Source organism: Budorcas taxicolor, chromosome 2 (genome assembly GCF_023091745.1).
Source record: "Budorcas taxicolor isolate Tak-1 chromosome 2, Takin1.1, whole genome shotgun sequence".
Taxonomy (NCBI): domain Eukaryota; kingdom Metazoa; phylum Chordata; class Mammalia; order Artiodactyla; family Bovidae; genus Budorcas; species Budorcas taxicolor.
Window position 1 is genome coordinate 97,836,575 of NC_068911.1, and position 14,433 is coordinate 97,851,007.

Sequence of the window (14,433 nt, forward strand, 5' to 3'; positions counted from 1 at the left end):
AGACTTACCTTTTTAAAATTTTTATCTGGTGAAAGCATGTGAGCTCAACTCTCATAGCAAATTTTCAGTGTACAACACAGCCTTATTAACCAATATAATCACCCTGCTGTTCAGTCAATCTCTAGAACTTAGTCATCTACAGAACTCCACTGGCTTTCCCTCTCTTGCTCTACTTTCCTCTTTGGGACTCACTGCTTACATTTTTTTCTTCTCAGTTTCCAGTTATTTCTGTATCGACTCTAGCTTTTTTGCTACATCAGATCTGCTGACCATGTGTGTGGTCTTGTAGTGGAACAGAAACAAAAACAAAGGGAAAAAAATCACCGTCAAAATTTAGCTTTTCTAAATATCATATGAAGTACTAATTTAAAATATAAATGCTTAATTTTAAATGGCAACCCACTCCAGTATTCTTGTCTGGAGAATCCCTTGGAGGGAGGAGCCTGGTAGGCTACAGTCCATGGGGTTGCAAAGAGTCGGACACGACTGAGCTACTTCACTTAATTTCACTTCAATTTTAGGGCCATCTTACATATAGCTGGAAAATGAACTATGATGCTCTTGGAGACATGAAATATAAAATCTGTGTGTAACAAAGATACATAATGAAGTGTGTGCATACTTTTAGAAAGTGGTAAACCAAAATTTTCAAGTTGAAAACAATAATTACATGAAAAGGAGAATAAAAGAAAAATGATGCTGCGTCATACATGAGAGGTGCCTATAAAGGAGTAATTAAGCATTCTTAAAGATCAGGAAAAGCTGGTCTTGACTTCAGGTCTTAAAGTTAGGCATGGTTTGCTGAATGCAAATTATTTATACCCTGTAGTGTATGTTATACATTGCTTTCATGGGTTTTCTCCTTCATTTACTCTCAGGATAAGAGAATATGTTGTGCTCTGGGGTTCTGCTGAATGTCTTGAACCGGTTTTCAAATGTTGGGTTGGCAAAGTACATGTTACGTTTTGCCAAATGCATTTCCCCATCATTTTAAACCCCTGTGTATTTCAAGGGAAATTTTACCCACATGTCTCTGATTTATTTACCCTTAACTCATCAAAATATCATCTTGAATAAGCTAGGATTTGATGTTTAAGAACCCCCTTAGCCTTTCATCTTGTGACCAGTGTGTTTGATTTGGTCACCACCAAAAAAATCCAGGTTCTATTTGCGAAACAGGCTGATGAAGGCACTTTTTTCTGTCTCAAGAAATTCAGTCTTTTGGAGCTTTTCCTGTACAAATGCATCTCCTTTCCCTTCCTTTTTTCTCTCTTCCCTGAATTCTATTTCTTCGTGCCATTGATGCAAATATGGTGTTCTTTCTTTAACTGTTTTTGAGATTCAGTGAGAATGGCCTTCTTGGTTACTGTCTGGGAAATTTATTAGCATAATTCAATTGTTTTGTTAGTTTTGGTCAAGGCAATAGGGAAGACAAGATTGCTCAATGTTAATAACCCTTTTCATTGTTGTTGTGTGAATGTTCTTCTCTACTGTAGAGTTAAGTGAATTTCAAATGTAGGCCTTGATGGGAAAAGTTACTGTAATCTGGTTTTGTATTTTAATGGCTTCTGAATTCCTTACCATTATCTGAGAACTGTCTCCCTCTACCCACATTTCCAGATTTATATTCCTAGTCAGCCTACCACTTCCCTGGTGGCTCAAACGGTAAAGCATCTGCCTACAATGCAGGAGACCCGGGTTCAACAGCTGGGTCAGGAAGATCTCCTGGAGAAGGAAATGGCAACCCACTCCAGTATTCTTGCCTGGAGAATCCCATGGACAGAGGAGCCTGGTAGGCTATAGTCCATAGGGTCGCAAAGAGTCAGACATAACTGAGCGACTTCACTTTCTTTCTTTCTTTTCTAGTCAGTGCAGCATTCATGCAGTTTTTCCAAGATAACAACTTTGTTCTGACTTCCAGACCTCTGTACTTGCTAGTCCTTCTGTTTGCAGCATCCTTCCAGTTATTTGCTTAACAAACTTTATTCACCCTGTAAATATCAATTTAAATGGCTCTTTCAAATTGTGCTTTTATAAATACTTAATCCAAAGTAGGCTCTCCCTCTCTCATAGAAACTTGTTTGTCTGCTGTCATAGTATGTTGTGTAATTTACATTTATAGAATTATGATTTTCTTTATTTGTTTAATATTTCTCTTCACCCCTGGACTGACAGGCCCTCCAGAAAAGGACATGACTATTTAGCGTATCATATCACACCCAAACCTAGCACAGGAATGGCCTCAACCAATACTGGAGTTAACACACTCCTACGCAACACTGTAAAATCTATATGCTGACAACATTTTGTAAATGAAAATAAACAAAAAAATAAAAAACACTCTTGTTTGAGTAAAGGAAGGGCACATAAAGCAATGAAAACTTGGAGATGGTTTGTATAAGGGTTCTTAAATTATATAGCATTATTAATATACTACCATCTTGAAGATTTGGGAGAGTGCTTTTTCCAAAAACCTAATTTTTATCTTAACAGAGTAGAATTTTGAAAGATTAAAGAGCTTTTGGTAGTTTTTTTTTCTTTTTTTTGCAATTTAAGGAAAGCACAGCCTAATCAATAGAATGATTCCCCCCAAAGAGGCTGTCCTTTGTTTTAACATAAGAAATGTTGTATGCTCACAATGTCTTTCATCCTTAAAGCCCTCACAAGTATTAATTAATCCACAAAATGATATCTGGCTCCAAAAGGTAGAATCTGTGACTCAAGGTTTATCTGCAAAAGCCTGCTTTGCCCTCAAGCCATGGCAACTTCCTGAGCTCTGGCCTGCAAATCCTTCCAGCTCAGGAGGCAGCAGATGATTCTCTAAAACCTGCCACAGGCTTTTGACTCCTGCAGGGTTATCCCCAGACATGCCTTATACACTTTTGATAAACATAAAGATGATAAAGATTTAACATGCTATAAACAGGGTTATTTTTCTTGACTATTTCATTAAAGGAAAAAGGGGAAATGCCCTGAAAATAATTAGGTCTCACAAAGAGTTATAATGAGAAATATACAAGATCAGGAAACAAACACATATTAGTACATTTGACGTTTCATGTTTAAAATCTTGACTGTTTTACAGAGCTGGTTAAGAAACAACACAGCTTCTCAGAAAATAATTTAGTCTCTTGCATTGATAGCATATGGATTTGCATACCAAGTGGCATAAGTGACGTCAGCTGTCAATGAACTGGGTAGTTTGTACCCTGAGATTTTAGGCTCCAACTAGGAATATATTCTTTCCAGTATTCAAAAGAAATGCATCATGTTGCTGTTTAAACATGTTGATTGCAACTTCTTTTTTAAAGGGGAAGTTAAGTGGTAAATTATGGTTACTGAAGGGTGACAGCATCTAGGGGATCATCCACCATAGCAGACTCCACTCTCAGAAAGTGAATTATTTTCCTCCAAAAGGAGTGGGTAGAATGGGATACTTTTGGTCAGTTAGGCTTAAAGCCAAAGGCTCTCATGATTGCTGGATAATGTTCAAAAAATTTCTAAATATGAGAGATAAAGGAAATGAGATTTTTAGCACAAAATGTGGGATATAAATAAGCTCAAAGACCCAGATGGTAAAAATAATGAGTAATAATATCTACTTAAAGGAGTTTACTGTTTTCTAAAGTGTTTTGGTACATGTCATTTTATATATGGTAGCTCATCCTGGTAGGTATTGGCGAGGAAAGCCACTGCAAGAACTTACGGATTACTACAGAAGCAACCCTGAGGCAGGGTTGGGGGAAAGAAAGAGAGATGTAGAGACGGAAGGAAGGGACATGTCAGACTGTGGAAAAAATATTTGAATCTAGGTTAAAAATAAGTATACAGTTTTATTAGGCAAATATAAAAGCAGCTTTATAGGTTCTGGAAAAATAATTCAAGTTTTGATGTAAACAGTAATGGATAATTAAAAATCAATACAAACTTGTTGTTAGAAGGAATTGGTGATTATTTTCTCATTGTCTATCATAATGGAGTAGTTCATAAGTCAAGACTTGTAGGGAAAAGGTAAACATTTCTATCTTTAAAATAACATTAAATAAGCAATTTAATTCAAGTAGAGACTGATTAATAAAAATTGAATCTAACTTCTGTTCACAAGGGAGAACGAGAGCTTAATAAGTACTCATAGAAAGGATCCAGGGAACCCCAATGCAGGCATAGAAAGTAGATTAGTTGGTAGTTCCAATAGAGTTTTTAGAGCTTGTGTGTGTGTGTGTGTGTGTGTGTGTGTGTGTGTGTGTGTGTGTAAACAGAGAGATTGAATAGAAATGCAGGGAAAGAGATTTACAGACACTGAAAGCTAAAGAGATCAACAAACTACTTTTTTTTTCTTTTATCTAGCAGTAGTTCCCAATGCCACTTTTCCAAGTTTATCTGATCTAGAATAGTGTATTAAGCATATAGATATATTTTTTCTTAGTTACATTATCCATAAATTGAGATCTTTTAAAAATAAGTTTAATTTATTGAGAATTGAGGCTGCAGAGTCAAGGCATATAACTACCAGCCAACAAACCAACAAATAACCTTGAAGTTAGGAAGGTACATTAAGAAAACTTTCTGGAGTATTTTAATTCTTTCAATATTAGCCCATGCTTTATATATAGGCATAGCAAAAGTGTACCATTAGTTATTGGTTAAATTTAAGTAATAATCATAATTTTAATTTTTAATTCATAATTAATACACATATCATAAAAATTTGAAAGTTTATGGCATTTTTCAAATATAATCTCATATATATTCGCACATATAAAATTACATATAATTTCATACATATTTATATTACATACACACATTCATATAGCTTCATTTTCAGTTTAACTTTTGCCATGTTTCATCAAACACTTCAGAGAAACATTTGCATGTGCTATACTTAAAATAAAGCATTTTATTTATATGCACTTTATTTGTTCTGTAAGGCAAATGTATACAAAAGAAACACCATTACTTTTCTATTCACTGTACAGCTATACTGTGCCAGGCCTTCCATGAAGTTTTAATAATAAAACAATAAGTGAAGCATAGCTCTCCCCTCAAATACCTTACAATGCAGTAAGAGAGATATAAAAGGAAACAGGCAATTTCAATGTGATCAGAGATAGAGTCAATTTAGAGATAGAGGCAGGGAAAGCTGCCTCAGAAAGGCAGAATAAAGAAGGGCTACCTGATTCAAAGTTGAGGAATCAAAGAAATACTTTCCAGGGAAAATGTTCTCTAAGTTGAAACCTAAGTGGTCAATTTTGAAAACAAGATATTGTTATATCTAATTAAATTTAAAAAATGTCTTTCACTATGATTAGCAGTCATATATGTATTAATCTCTGAAATCAATGATATTATTTTAATAAATCTTTAATATCTTATTAAACCATTTGACATGTGTGTCTTTTACAAACAAACACTAGTGCCAGAAACAATGTAAGGGGAAGTATGATATAATAAAGAAAATACAAGTCATGACCCCTAACTAAAAAGCATTTATAGTCTAGCCATGGAACAAGTCTATTACCCATGAAATAAGAGTGGACGACACAAAAGAGTGTTGAGATGAAGGAACTATAATTGTTACAGAAAATCTGAGCTCTTTCAGGGTAAGAGTCATGTCTTAATCATGTTACTATTGCTGGCTTGAGGGTATGTATTTGGCAGTAGATAATAAATAAGGTAAATCAGGGCTGTGAGAAAGTCTATAGACTTGATGCTATAGAAAATAGGAAGCTGCTGAAAGTTGTGACTAGGAGAATGAAATAATGAAGCTTCTATTTAAAGAAGGCTGGTGTGGAATTACTGCAGAATCAGTGGGAGAGGTGTGGTGGAATACAGTGGGGTGAGGCCAGAGCAATGAAAGGCCTGGGGAACACGTGCCTGCACATATGGAAAAAAGGTGAGAACATCATACCTACTCTGGAGAAAACACTTCAGGAAATTTTGACTCACATGAAGGGTCATAGAGTAAATAAAGGATCCAGAGAAAATGTGTTCTCAGCCTAGATAAATGTTTACTACTAACAGGGGTATGGCAGATTAGGAATTTGGGATTAACATGTACACACTGTGTGTGTGCTAAATCGCCTCAGCTGTGTTCGATTCTTTACAACCCTAGGGACTGTATAGCCTCTGTCCATAGGATTATCTAGGCTAGAATACTGGAATAGGTTGCCGTGCACTTCTCCAGGGGATCTTCCTGACCCAAGGATGGAACCCAGTCTCTTACGTCTCCTGCATTGCCAGGAGGGTTCTTTACCACTAGCACCACCTGGGAAGCCCCATGTACACACTACTATATATAAACTAGATAACTAACAAGGACCTTCTATATATATAGTACAGGGAATGCTGATTAATATTCTGCAGTAACCTAAATGGGAAAATAATTTGAAAAAGAATATATAGATATACCTGAATCATTTTGCTATACACTTGAAGCTAATACAACATTGTTAATCAACTACACTCCAATATAAACTAAAAAAAATTAAAATTAAATGTGAACAAACATTTTAAAAGTGTCTTCTCTATTAAAAAGAGGTAACTTGTTCTTTTAAGTAAGTATAAAAAATAATGGTAGGGTCAATGGAAATAGAAGTGAATTTGAGAAGAAGGTGATGATGGGTTCAACTTGAAATATTTCACATCTAGAGTGACCCTAGGATATACTAGAACAAATGACTAAGTAACATTTCAAGATATATGATGAGATAATGAAGAGAAAATACACAAGTATGCATCAGTGTATTATAAGCCTGGAAGTAAAAAAAAAAAAGTCATTAACTATCTCATTTATCTCATAACTATCTCATTTGTGCATTCAGTTAACACACATTTACTGAAATTTTATTATGTTCTTACAGTTATTATAATCATGGGAATCAAGATCTAAACATAGGCGACAACAGGCCTGCTCCCACAGAACACTCTAAGGAGATGACAAACAAAAAGAAAATGCAGAGTATGCCACATGGTGATAAGTTGTATGGAGAAAATTAAATTAGGGTAAGAGAAAAGGAGTGTGGACAGAAATGGTGGTTGTCTTAATTCGTTCATTTGTATTTAGGGGAGACTAGAGAAGAGCTATTTTAAAAGGTGATATTTGAATAGAGATGCAATGAAAAGGAAGGAACAAGGCTTACAAATTTCTGGGTGCCAAATGAACTATTCTGTACCAGACAGAACAAAGAGCAGGTGAAATGTCCCTAAGGAAAAAGGAAAGAGGTCATCTTGGCTGGAGCAGAGTGTCAGGAGAAGACAGGAAAGGGTGAAGCACAGAGATGGCTGGGTCCTGTAGAAGCTGGAAAGTAACTTCATCTCTTTCAGGTTTTACCCTGGAGACACTGGAAATCAGAGAGGTATTTGAGCCAAAGCGTGACATCAACTAACTTACATTTTAACAATCTCACGCTAGCTGTTGTATCAAAAATTAAAAAAAAAAAATAGAAAGCAAGAGTGAAAGTAGATACACCTATTAAGAAGGCATTATAATAAACGTTACCATATGAGCCACCAGGGAAGCCCAAAGTCTTCTCTGGTAGCTCAGGCAGTAAAGAATATGCCAGCAATGCAGGAGGCTGAGGTTTGATCCGTGGGTTGGGAAAATCCCTTGGAGAAGGAAATGGCAACCCACTCCAGTACTCTTGCCTGGAAAATTCCATGGATAGAGAAGCTTGGTGGGCTACAGTTCATGGGGTCTCAAAGAGTCGGACATAACCGAGTAACTAAAGCATACACACTTAATAAACTAGGAGATGAATGACATGGCATAAAGGTGGGAGAAAGTGAAATGATTCTAGGTGGATTTTAAAGACAGAGTAAATGGGGTTCTTTGGTGTTTTAGTTTATGTAATGAAATAAACAAAAGTCAACGATGACTAACAGTTTTGACTGTAGGACCTAGAAGAATGGAGTTACAACCTGTGAAATGAAAAAGACTGTGAGAAGCAGGTCTGGAGGGAAATCAGAATTACTTTTGGATGTTAAATTTGAGATATAGACATATAAATGAAAATGCCACAATGTACAGTATTGTAGTTTAGGGCAATGACAAGCGCAATCCTGAAGACTGAATATTAGAAGTGGTTAGTGTAACATAGTATATGAAACAACAACACTGAAATGAGATTTCTTAGTGAATAAATGTAGACAGAAAGAAGAAGAGTTTAGAGTTGATCTGCAAGATGAATGAGAACCAGCAAAGGAGATGGAAAGTCAGTGGCCACTTAATTATTTGGATATCCAAAAGACAGCAGTTTTCTGGTAGTCATGTGAGGAAAATGTTTCCAAAAAGTTATTAATTGGATTAAATTCTGAGATAGATGTTCTAAGGAGAAAACCAAAACTTTACCAACATGTGCCCATGTTGGTACAAACTTTAGTAACATGAAAGTAACAGACGACCTTGTTAAGAGGTGAGTGGTTGGGATAAATGCCTAAATGGAGTTGCTGCAAGAAGTAAAAGGAGGGAAGAAATTAGGGACATTAAGGTAGAAAATAATTTAAAGAATTTTTTATTCTGAAGTAAAACAGAATAACGAAGCAATTAGTAGAGTGGACATAAGTGACCTAAAACATGCCAAGTGAAGAAATCATAGAACTAAGCCAAGAAAAAAAATCATTTTAAACTGGAAGCATGTTGACTAATACGAAGTACAAGAAGAATAAGCAAGGAGAAAGGGGGCATTGTATTTATCAAAAAGGAGATCATAAATAAAAAGAGAGTTACATATCAAAAAGTTTGTGTTTATGTGTTTTTAAGGAGTACATCAAGGCTGTATATTGTCACCCTGCTTACTTAACTTATATGTAGAGTACATCATTAGAAATGCTGGGCTGGAGAAGCACAAGCTGGAATCAAGATTGCTGGGAGAAATATCTATAACCTCAGATATGCAGATGACACCACTCTTATGGCGGAAAGTGAAAAACTAAAGAGCATCTTGATGAAAGTGAAAGAGGAGAGTAAAAAAGTTGGCTTAAAGCTTAACATTCAAGTAAGCCAGAAAGAAAAAACCAATACAGTATACTAATGCATATATTTTTGGAATTTAGAAAGATGGTAACGATAACCCTGTATGTGAGACAGCAAAAGAGACACAGACGTATAGAATAGTCTTTTGGACTCTGTGGGAGAGGGAGAGGGTGGGATGATTTGGGAGAATGGCATTGAAACATGTATAATATCATATATGAAATGAATTGCCAGTCCAGGTTCAATGAATGATACTTGGATGCTTGGGGCTGGTGCACTAGGACGACCCAGAGGGATGGTACAGGGAGGGAGGAGAGAGGGGTGTTCAGGATGGGGAACACGTGTATACCTGTGGCGGATTCATGTTGATGTATGGCAAAACCAATACAATATTGTAAAGTAATTAACCTCCAATTAGAATAAATAAATTTATATTGAAAAAAAAAGCTCAACATTCGGAAAACTAAGATCATGGCATCCGGTCCCATTACTTCATGGCGAATGAAGCAATGCGACCCCATGATGGGGTAACAGTGAAAACAGTGGCTGACTTTATTTTGCTGGGCTCCAAAATCACTGCAGATGGTGACTACAGCCATGAAATTAAAAGACGCTTGCTCCTTGGAAGAAAAGTTATGACCAACTTAGCATATTAAAAAGCAGAGAGATTACTTGTCAACAAAGGTCCATCTAGTCAAAGCTGTGGTTTTTCCTGTGGTCATATATAGATGGAGGGTTGGACTATAAAGAAAGATTGAGGGCAGGAGAAGAAGAGGACTACAGAGGATAAGATGGCTGGATGGCATCACCGACTCAATGGACATAGGTCTGAGTGGACTCTGGAAGTTGGTGATGGACAGGGAGGCCTGGCGTGCCGTGGTTCATGTCGTTGCAAAGAGTCAGACACGACTGAGCAACTGAACTGAACTGAATTGAAGATATCTCTAAGACATCTATAAGTTATTTATATCTACTTCATTTTTTTATGTTTTGTAGGATGTTTGAGGCACTCTTAATTGTCATTAGGATACAATGATAAACAACAAGAAGATCAAAAAAAAAACTTGCTCTCATTCTTAGAATCTACAGATAAGGGATTAATTTTTCCTTAAAAATGTCAAAATTCACAGTAAGTGCCTGATAACCAATGTCAGGTCCATGAATCAAGGCAAATTGGAAGTGGTCAAACAAGAGATGGCAAGAGTGAACGTCGACATTCTAGGAATCAGTGAACTAAAATGGACTGGAATGGGTGAATTTAACTCAGATGACCATTATCTACTACTGCAGGCAGGAATTCCTCAGAAAAAATGGAGTAGCCATCATGGTCAACAAAAGAGTCCGAAATGCGGTACTTGGATGCAATCTCAAAAGTGACAGAGTGATCTCTGTTCGTTTCCAAGGCAAACCATTCAATATCACAGTAATGCAAGTCTATGCCCCAACCAATAATGCTGAAGAAGCTGAAGTTGAACGGTTCTTTGAAGACCTACAAGACCTTTTAGAACTAACAGCCAAAAAAGATGTCCTTTTCATTACAGGGGACTGGAATGCAAAGGTAGGAAGTCAAGAAACACCTGAAGTAACAGGCAAATTTGGCCTTGGAATGCAGAATGAAGCAGGGCAAAGACTAATAGAGTTTTGCCAAGAAAATGCACTGGTCATAGCAAACACTTTCTTCCAACAACATAAGAGAAGACTCTACACATGGACATCACCAGATGGTCAACACCGAAATCAGATTGATTATATTCTCTGCACCAAAAGATGGAGAAGCTCTATACAGTCAACAAAAAAAAAGACCGGGAGCTGACTGTGGCTGAGATCATGAACTCCTTATTACCAAATTCAGACTGAAATTGAAGAAAGCAGGGAAAACCACTAGACCATTCAGGTATGACCTAAATCAAATCCTTTATGATTATACAGTGGAAGTGAGCAATAGATGTCAGGGACCAGATCTGATAGATAGAGTGCCTGATGAATGAACTATGGATGGAGGTTCATGACATTGTACAGGAGACAGGGATCAAGACCATCCCCATGGAAAAGAAATGCAAAAAAGCAAAATGGCTGTCTTGGGAAGCCTTACAAATAGCTCTGAAGAGAAGAGAAGCGAAAAGCCAAGGAGGAAAGGAAAGATATAAGCATCTGAATGCAGAGTTCCAAAGAAAAGTAAGAAGAGATAAGAAAGTCTTCTTCAGCAATCAATGCAAAGAAATAGAGGAAAAGAACAGAATGGGAAAGACTAGAGATCTCTTCAAGAAAATTAGAGATACCAAGGGAACATTTCATGCAAAGATGGGCTCGATAAAGGACAGAAATGGTCTGGACCTAACAGAAGCAGAAGATATTAAGAAGAGGTGGCAAGAATACACAGAAGAATTGTACAAAAAAGTCTTCATGACCCGGATAATCACAATGGTGTGATCACTCATCTAGCTCCAGACATCCTGGAATATGAAGTCAAGTGGGCCTTAGAAAGCATCACTACAAACAAAGCTAGTGGAGGTGATGGAATTCCAATTGAGCTGTTTTAAATCCTGAAAGATGATGCTGTGAAAGTGCTGCACTCAATATGCCAGCAAATTTGGAAAACTCAGCAGTGGCCACAGGACTGGAAAAGGTCAGTTTTCATTCCAATCCCAAAGAAAGGCAATGCCAAAGAATGCTCAAACTACCACACAATTGCCCTCATCTCACACGCTAGTAAAGTAATGCTCAAAATTCTCCAAGCCAGGCTTCAGCAATACGTGAACTGTGAACTTCCTGATGTTCAAGCTGGTCTTAGAAAAGGCAGAGGAACCAGAGATCAAATTGCCAACATCCGCTGGATCATGGAAAAAGCAAGAGAGTTCCAGAAAAACATCTATTTCTGCTTTCTTGACTATGCCAAAGCCTTTGACTGTGTGGATCACAATAAACTGTGGAAAATTCTGAAAGAGATGGGAATACCAGACCACCTGACCTGCCTCTGAGAAATCTGTATGCAGGTCAGGAAGCAACAGTTCGAACTGGACATGGAACAACAGCCTGGTTCCAAACAGGAAAAGGAGTACGTCAAGGCTGTGTATTGTCACCCTGCTTATTTAACTTCTATGCAGAGTACATCATGAGAAACGCTGGACTGGAAGAAACACAGCTAGAATCAAGATTGCCAGGAGAAATATCAATAACCTCAGATATGCAGATGACACCACCCTTATGGAAGAAAGTGAAGAGGAACTAAAAAGCCTCTTGATGAAAGTGAAAGAGGAGAGTGAAAAAGTTGGCTTAAAGATCAACATTCAGAAAACGAAGATCATGGCATCTGGTCCCATCACTTCATGGGAAATAGATGGAGAAACAGTGCAAACAGTGTCAGACTTTACTTTTTGGGCTCCAAAATCACTGCAGATGGTGACTGCAGCCATGAAATTAAAAGACACTTACTCCTTGGAAGAAAAGTTATGACCAACCTAGATAGCATATTCAAAAGCAGAGACATTACTTTGCCGACTAAAGTCCATCTAGTCAAGGCTATGGTTTACCCAGTAGTCATGTATGGATGTGAGAGTTGGACTGTGAAGAAGGCTGAGTGCCGAAGAATTGATGCTTTTGAACTGTGGTGTTGCAGAAGACTCTTGAGAGTCCCTTGGACTGCAAGGCGATCCAACCAGTCCATTCTGAAGGAGATCAGCCCTGGGATTTCTTTGGAGGGAATGATGCTAAAGCTGAAACTCCAGTCCTTTGGCCACCTCATGCGAAGAGTTGACTCCTTGGAAAAGACTCTGATGCTGGGAGGGATTGGGGGCAGGAGGAGAAGGGGACGACAGAGGATGAGATGGCTGGATGGCATCACGGACTCGATGGACGTGAGTCTGAGTGTACTCCAGGAGTTGGTGATAGACAGGGAGGCCTGGCGTGCTGCGATTCTTGGGGTCGCAAAGAGTCGGACGCGACTGAGCGACTGAACTGAACTGAATTGAACCTTTACTTCACTGGAGAAGGAAATGGCAATCCACTCCAGTATTCTTGCCTGGGAAATCCCATGGACAGAGGAGCCTGGCAGTCTATAGTCCATAGGGTCACAAAGAGTGGAACACAACCTAGCAACTAAATCACCACTACCACCTGTTACTCACACTCCTCTGTAATCCCTCCTCCTTAAGTATAGACTGAATTTAGTGACCAAGAGAATGTAGCAAAACTGATGGGATATCACTTCTATGATTAGGTTACAAAAGATTCTATTTTTCACCTTACTAACAGACTCTCTGGTGCTTCCCTGAGGCTCAAGTGGTAAAGAATCTGCCTGCAATGCAGGAGACTTGGGTTCAATCTCTGCATCAGAAAGATCTCCTGGAGGAGAGCATGGCAACGCACTCTAATATTCTTGCTGGGAAACTCTCCTGGACAGAAGAGCCTGGTGGGCTGTTGCCTGTGGGGGTCACAAGGAGTCAGACGTGACTGAAGTGACCGAGCGCACGCAACAGATTCTCTTGCCTTCTAAGCTGGCATGCTTTTAAGAAGAAAGCAAACACGCAAGTGGCAAGGAAGGAAGAAAAGCCTCTGGCCAAAGGCCTCAAAGGAATGAATCGTGCCAACAGCCGTGTGCTCGAGCTTCAAAACAGATTCTTCCCCATTCAAGCCTTCAGATGCTACCACAATTTTAGCTTAAACTTTGAGGGAAAACTTTTGAAAGACTCTGAGCCACAGGACCCTGCTAGCTTATGCCCAAATTTCAGACCGAAAGGAACGTGAGGTATATGCTGTCCTAAGTTGCTGAGTTCCGAGGTAATTTATTTTGTTGACAGTAGAAAAATAATACAGTAATGAAGTGAAATACTTACCAATTGTTCCAATGGAGGAATGACATCTTTCAAGACATGCTGTGAATGATTTCTTCTGTGCCGGGATATCTGAAAAAACAGTGACATTTGATAACAATTATAAAATTTATATTAAAAAATTTTAAATAAAAGCATAATTTTATAGCAGTGGACATGAAAATCAGCATATTCAAATTCATTCAAAAGGTGAATAAAGTAAATTTAAATAGGAAGTAAATGTTTTGGACATTAACTAATTTGGATAAAAGGTGTACTCAAAGATGGCTGGCTGCAATGATACCTCATATTCCATGTGGTCTCCTTACCCTTTGACCTTGATATCCTTCCTATCAAATGGTGGGGTGTATGCTGTTTCATTTTGAACTTGGGTGGACCTTTATACATGCTTTAACCAGAATACATAGCAGAAGTGACATATATGACTCCAAATATTAGAGTATAAAATTACCACTCACTCCCCACTTGTTCTCTTGGAATCCTCCCAAATCATCCTCCTCTGCAGAAACGGCTCTGCTACTGTTTGTATGTTCTTTCTGTTGTTGAAGGCTGGAGCCCAGTTCTCTGGGCACAGGAAGGATCTGCTCTCCTGCCTGCTGGGACCTGCAGAAAGGGGCGCCCAAGGCCAACACC

General features: G+C 38.1%; 1 protein-coding gene across 1 annotated transcript in view; it reads right to left on the reverse strand.

Annotated features, from left to right (window-relative positions):
• ARHGAP15 (Rho GTPase activating protein 15) overlaps positions 1–14,433 on the reverse strand; it is a 678,200-nt gene that overhangs the window by 601,129 nt on the left and 62,638 nt on the right. Inside the window, exon 2 of the mRNA XM_052635885.1 lies at positions 13,804–13,872. Coding sequence (XP_052491845.1) covers positions 13,804–13,872 — 69 coding nt within the window. The remainder of the gene's footprint in view (positions 1–13,803; positions 13,873–14,433) is intronic.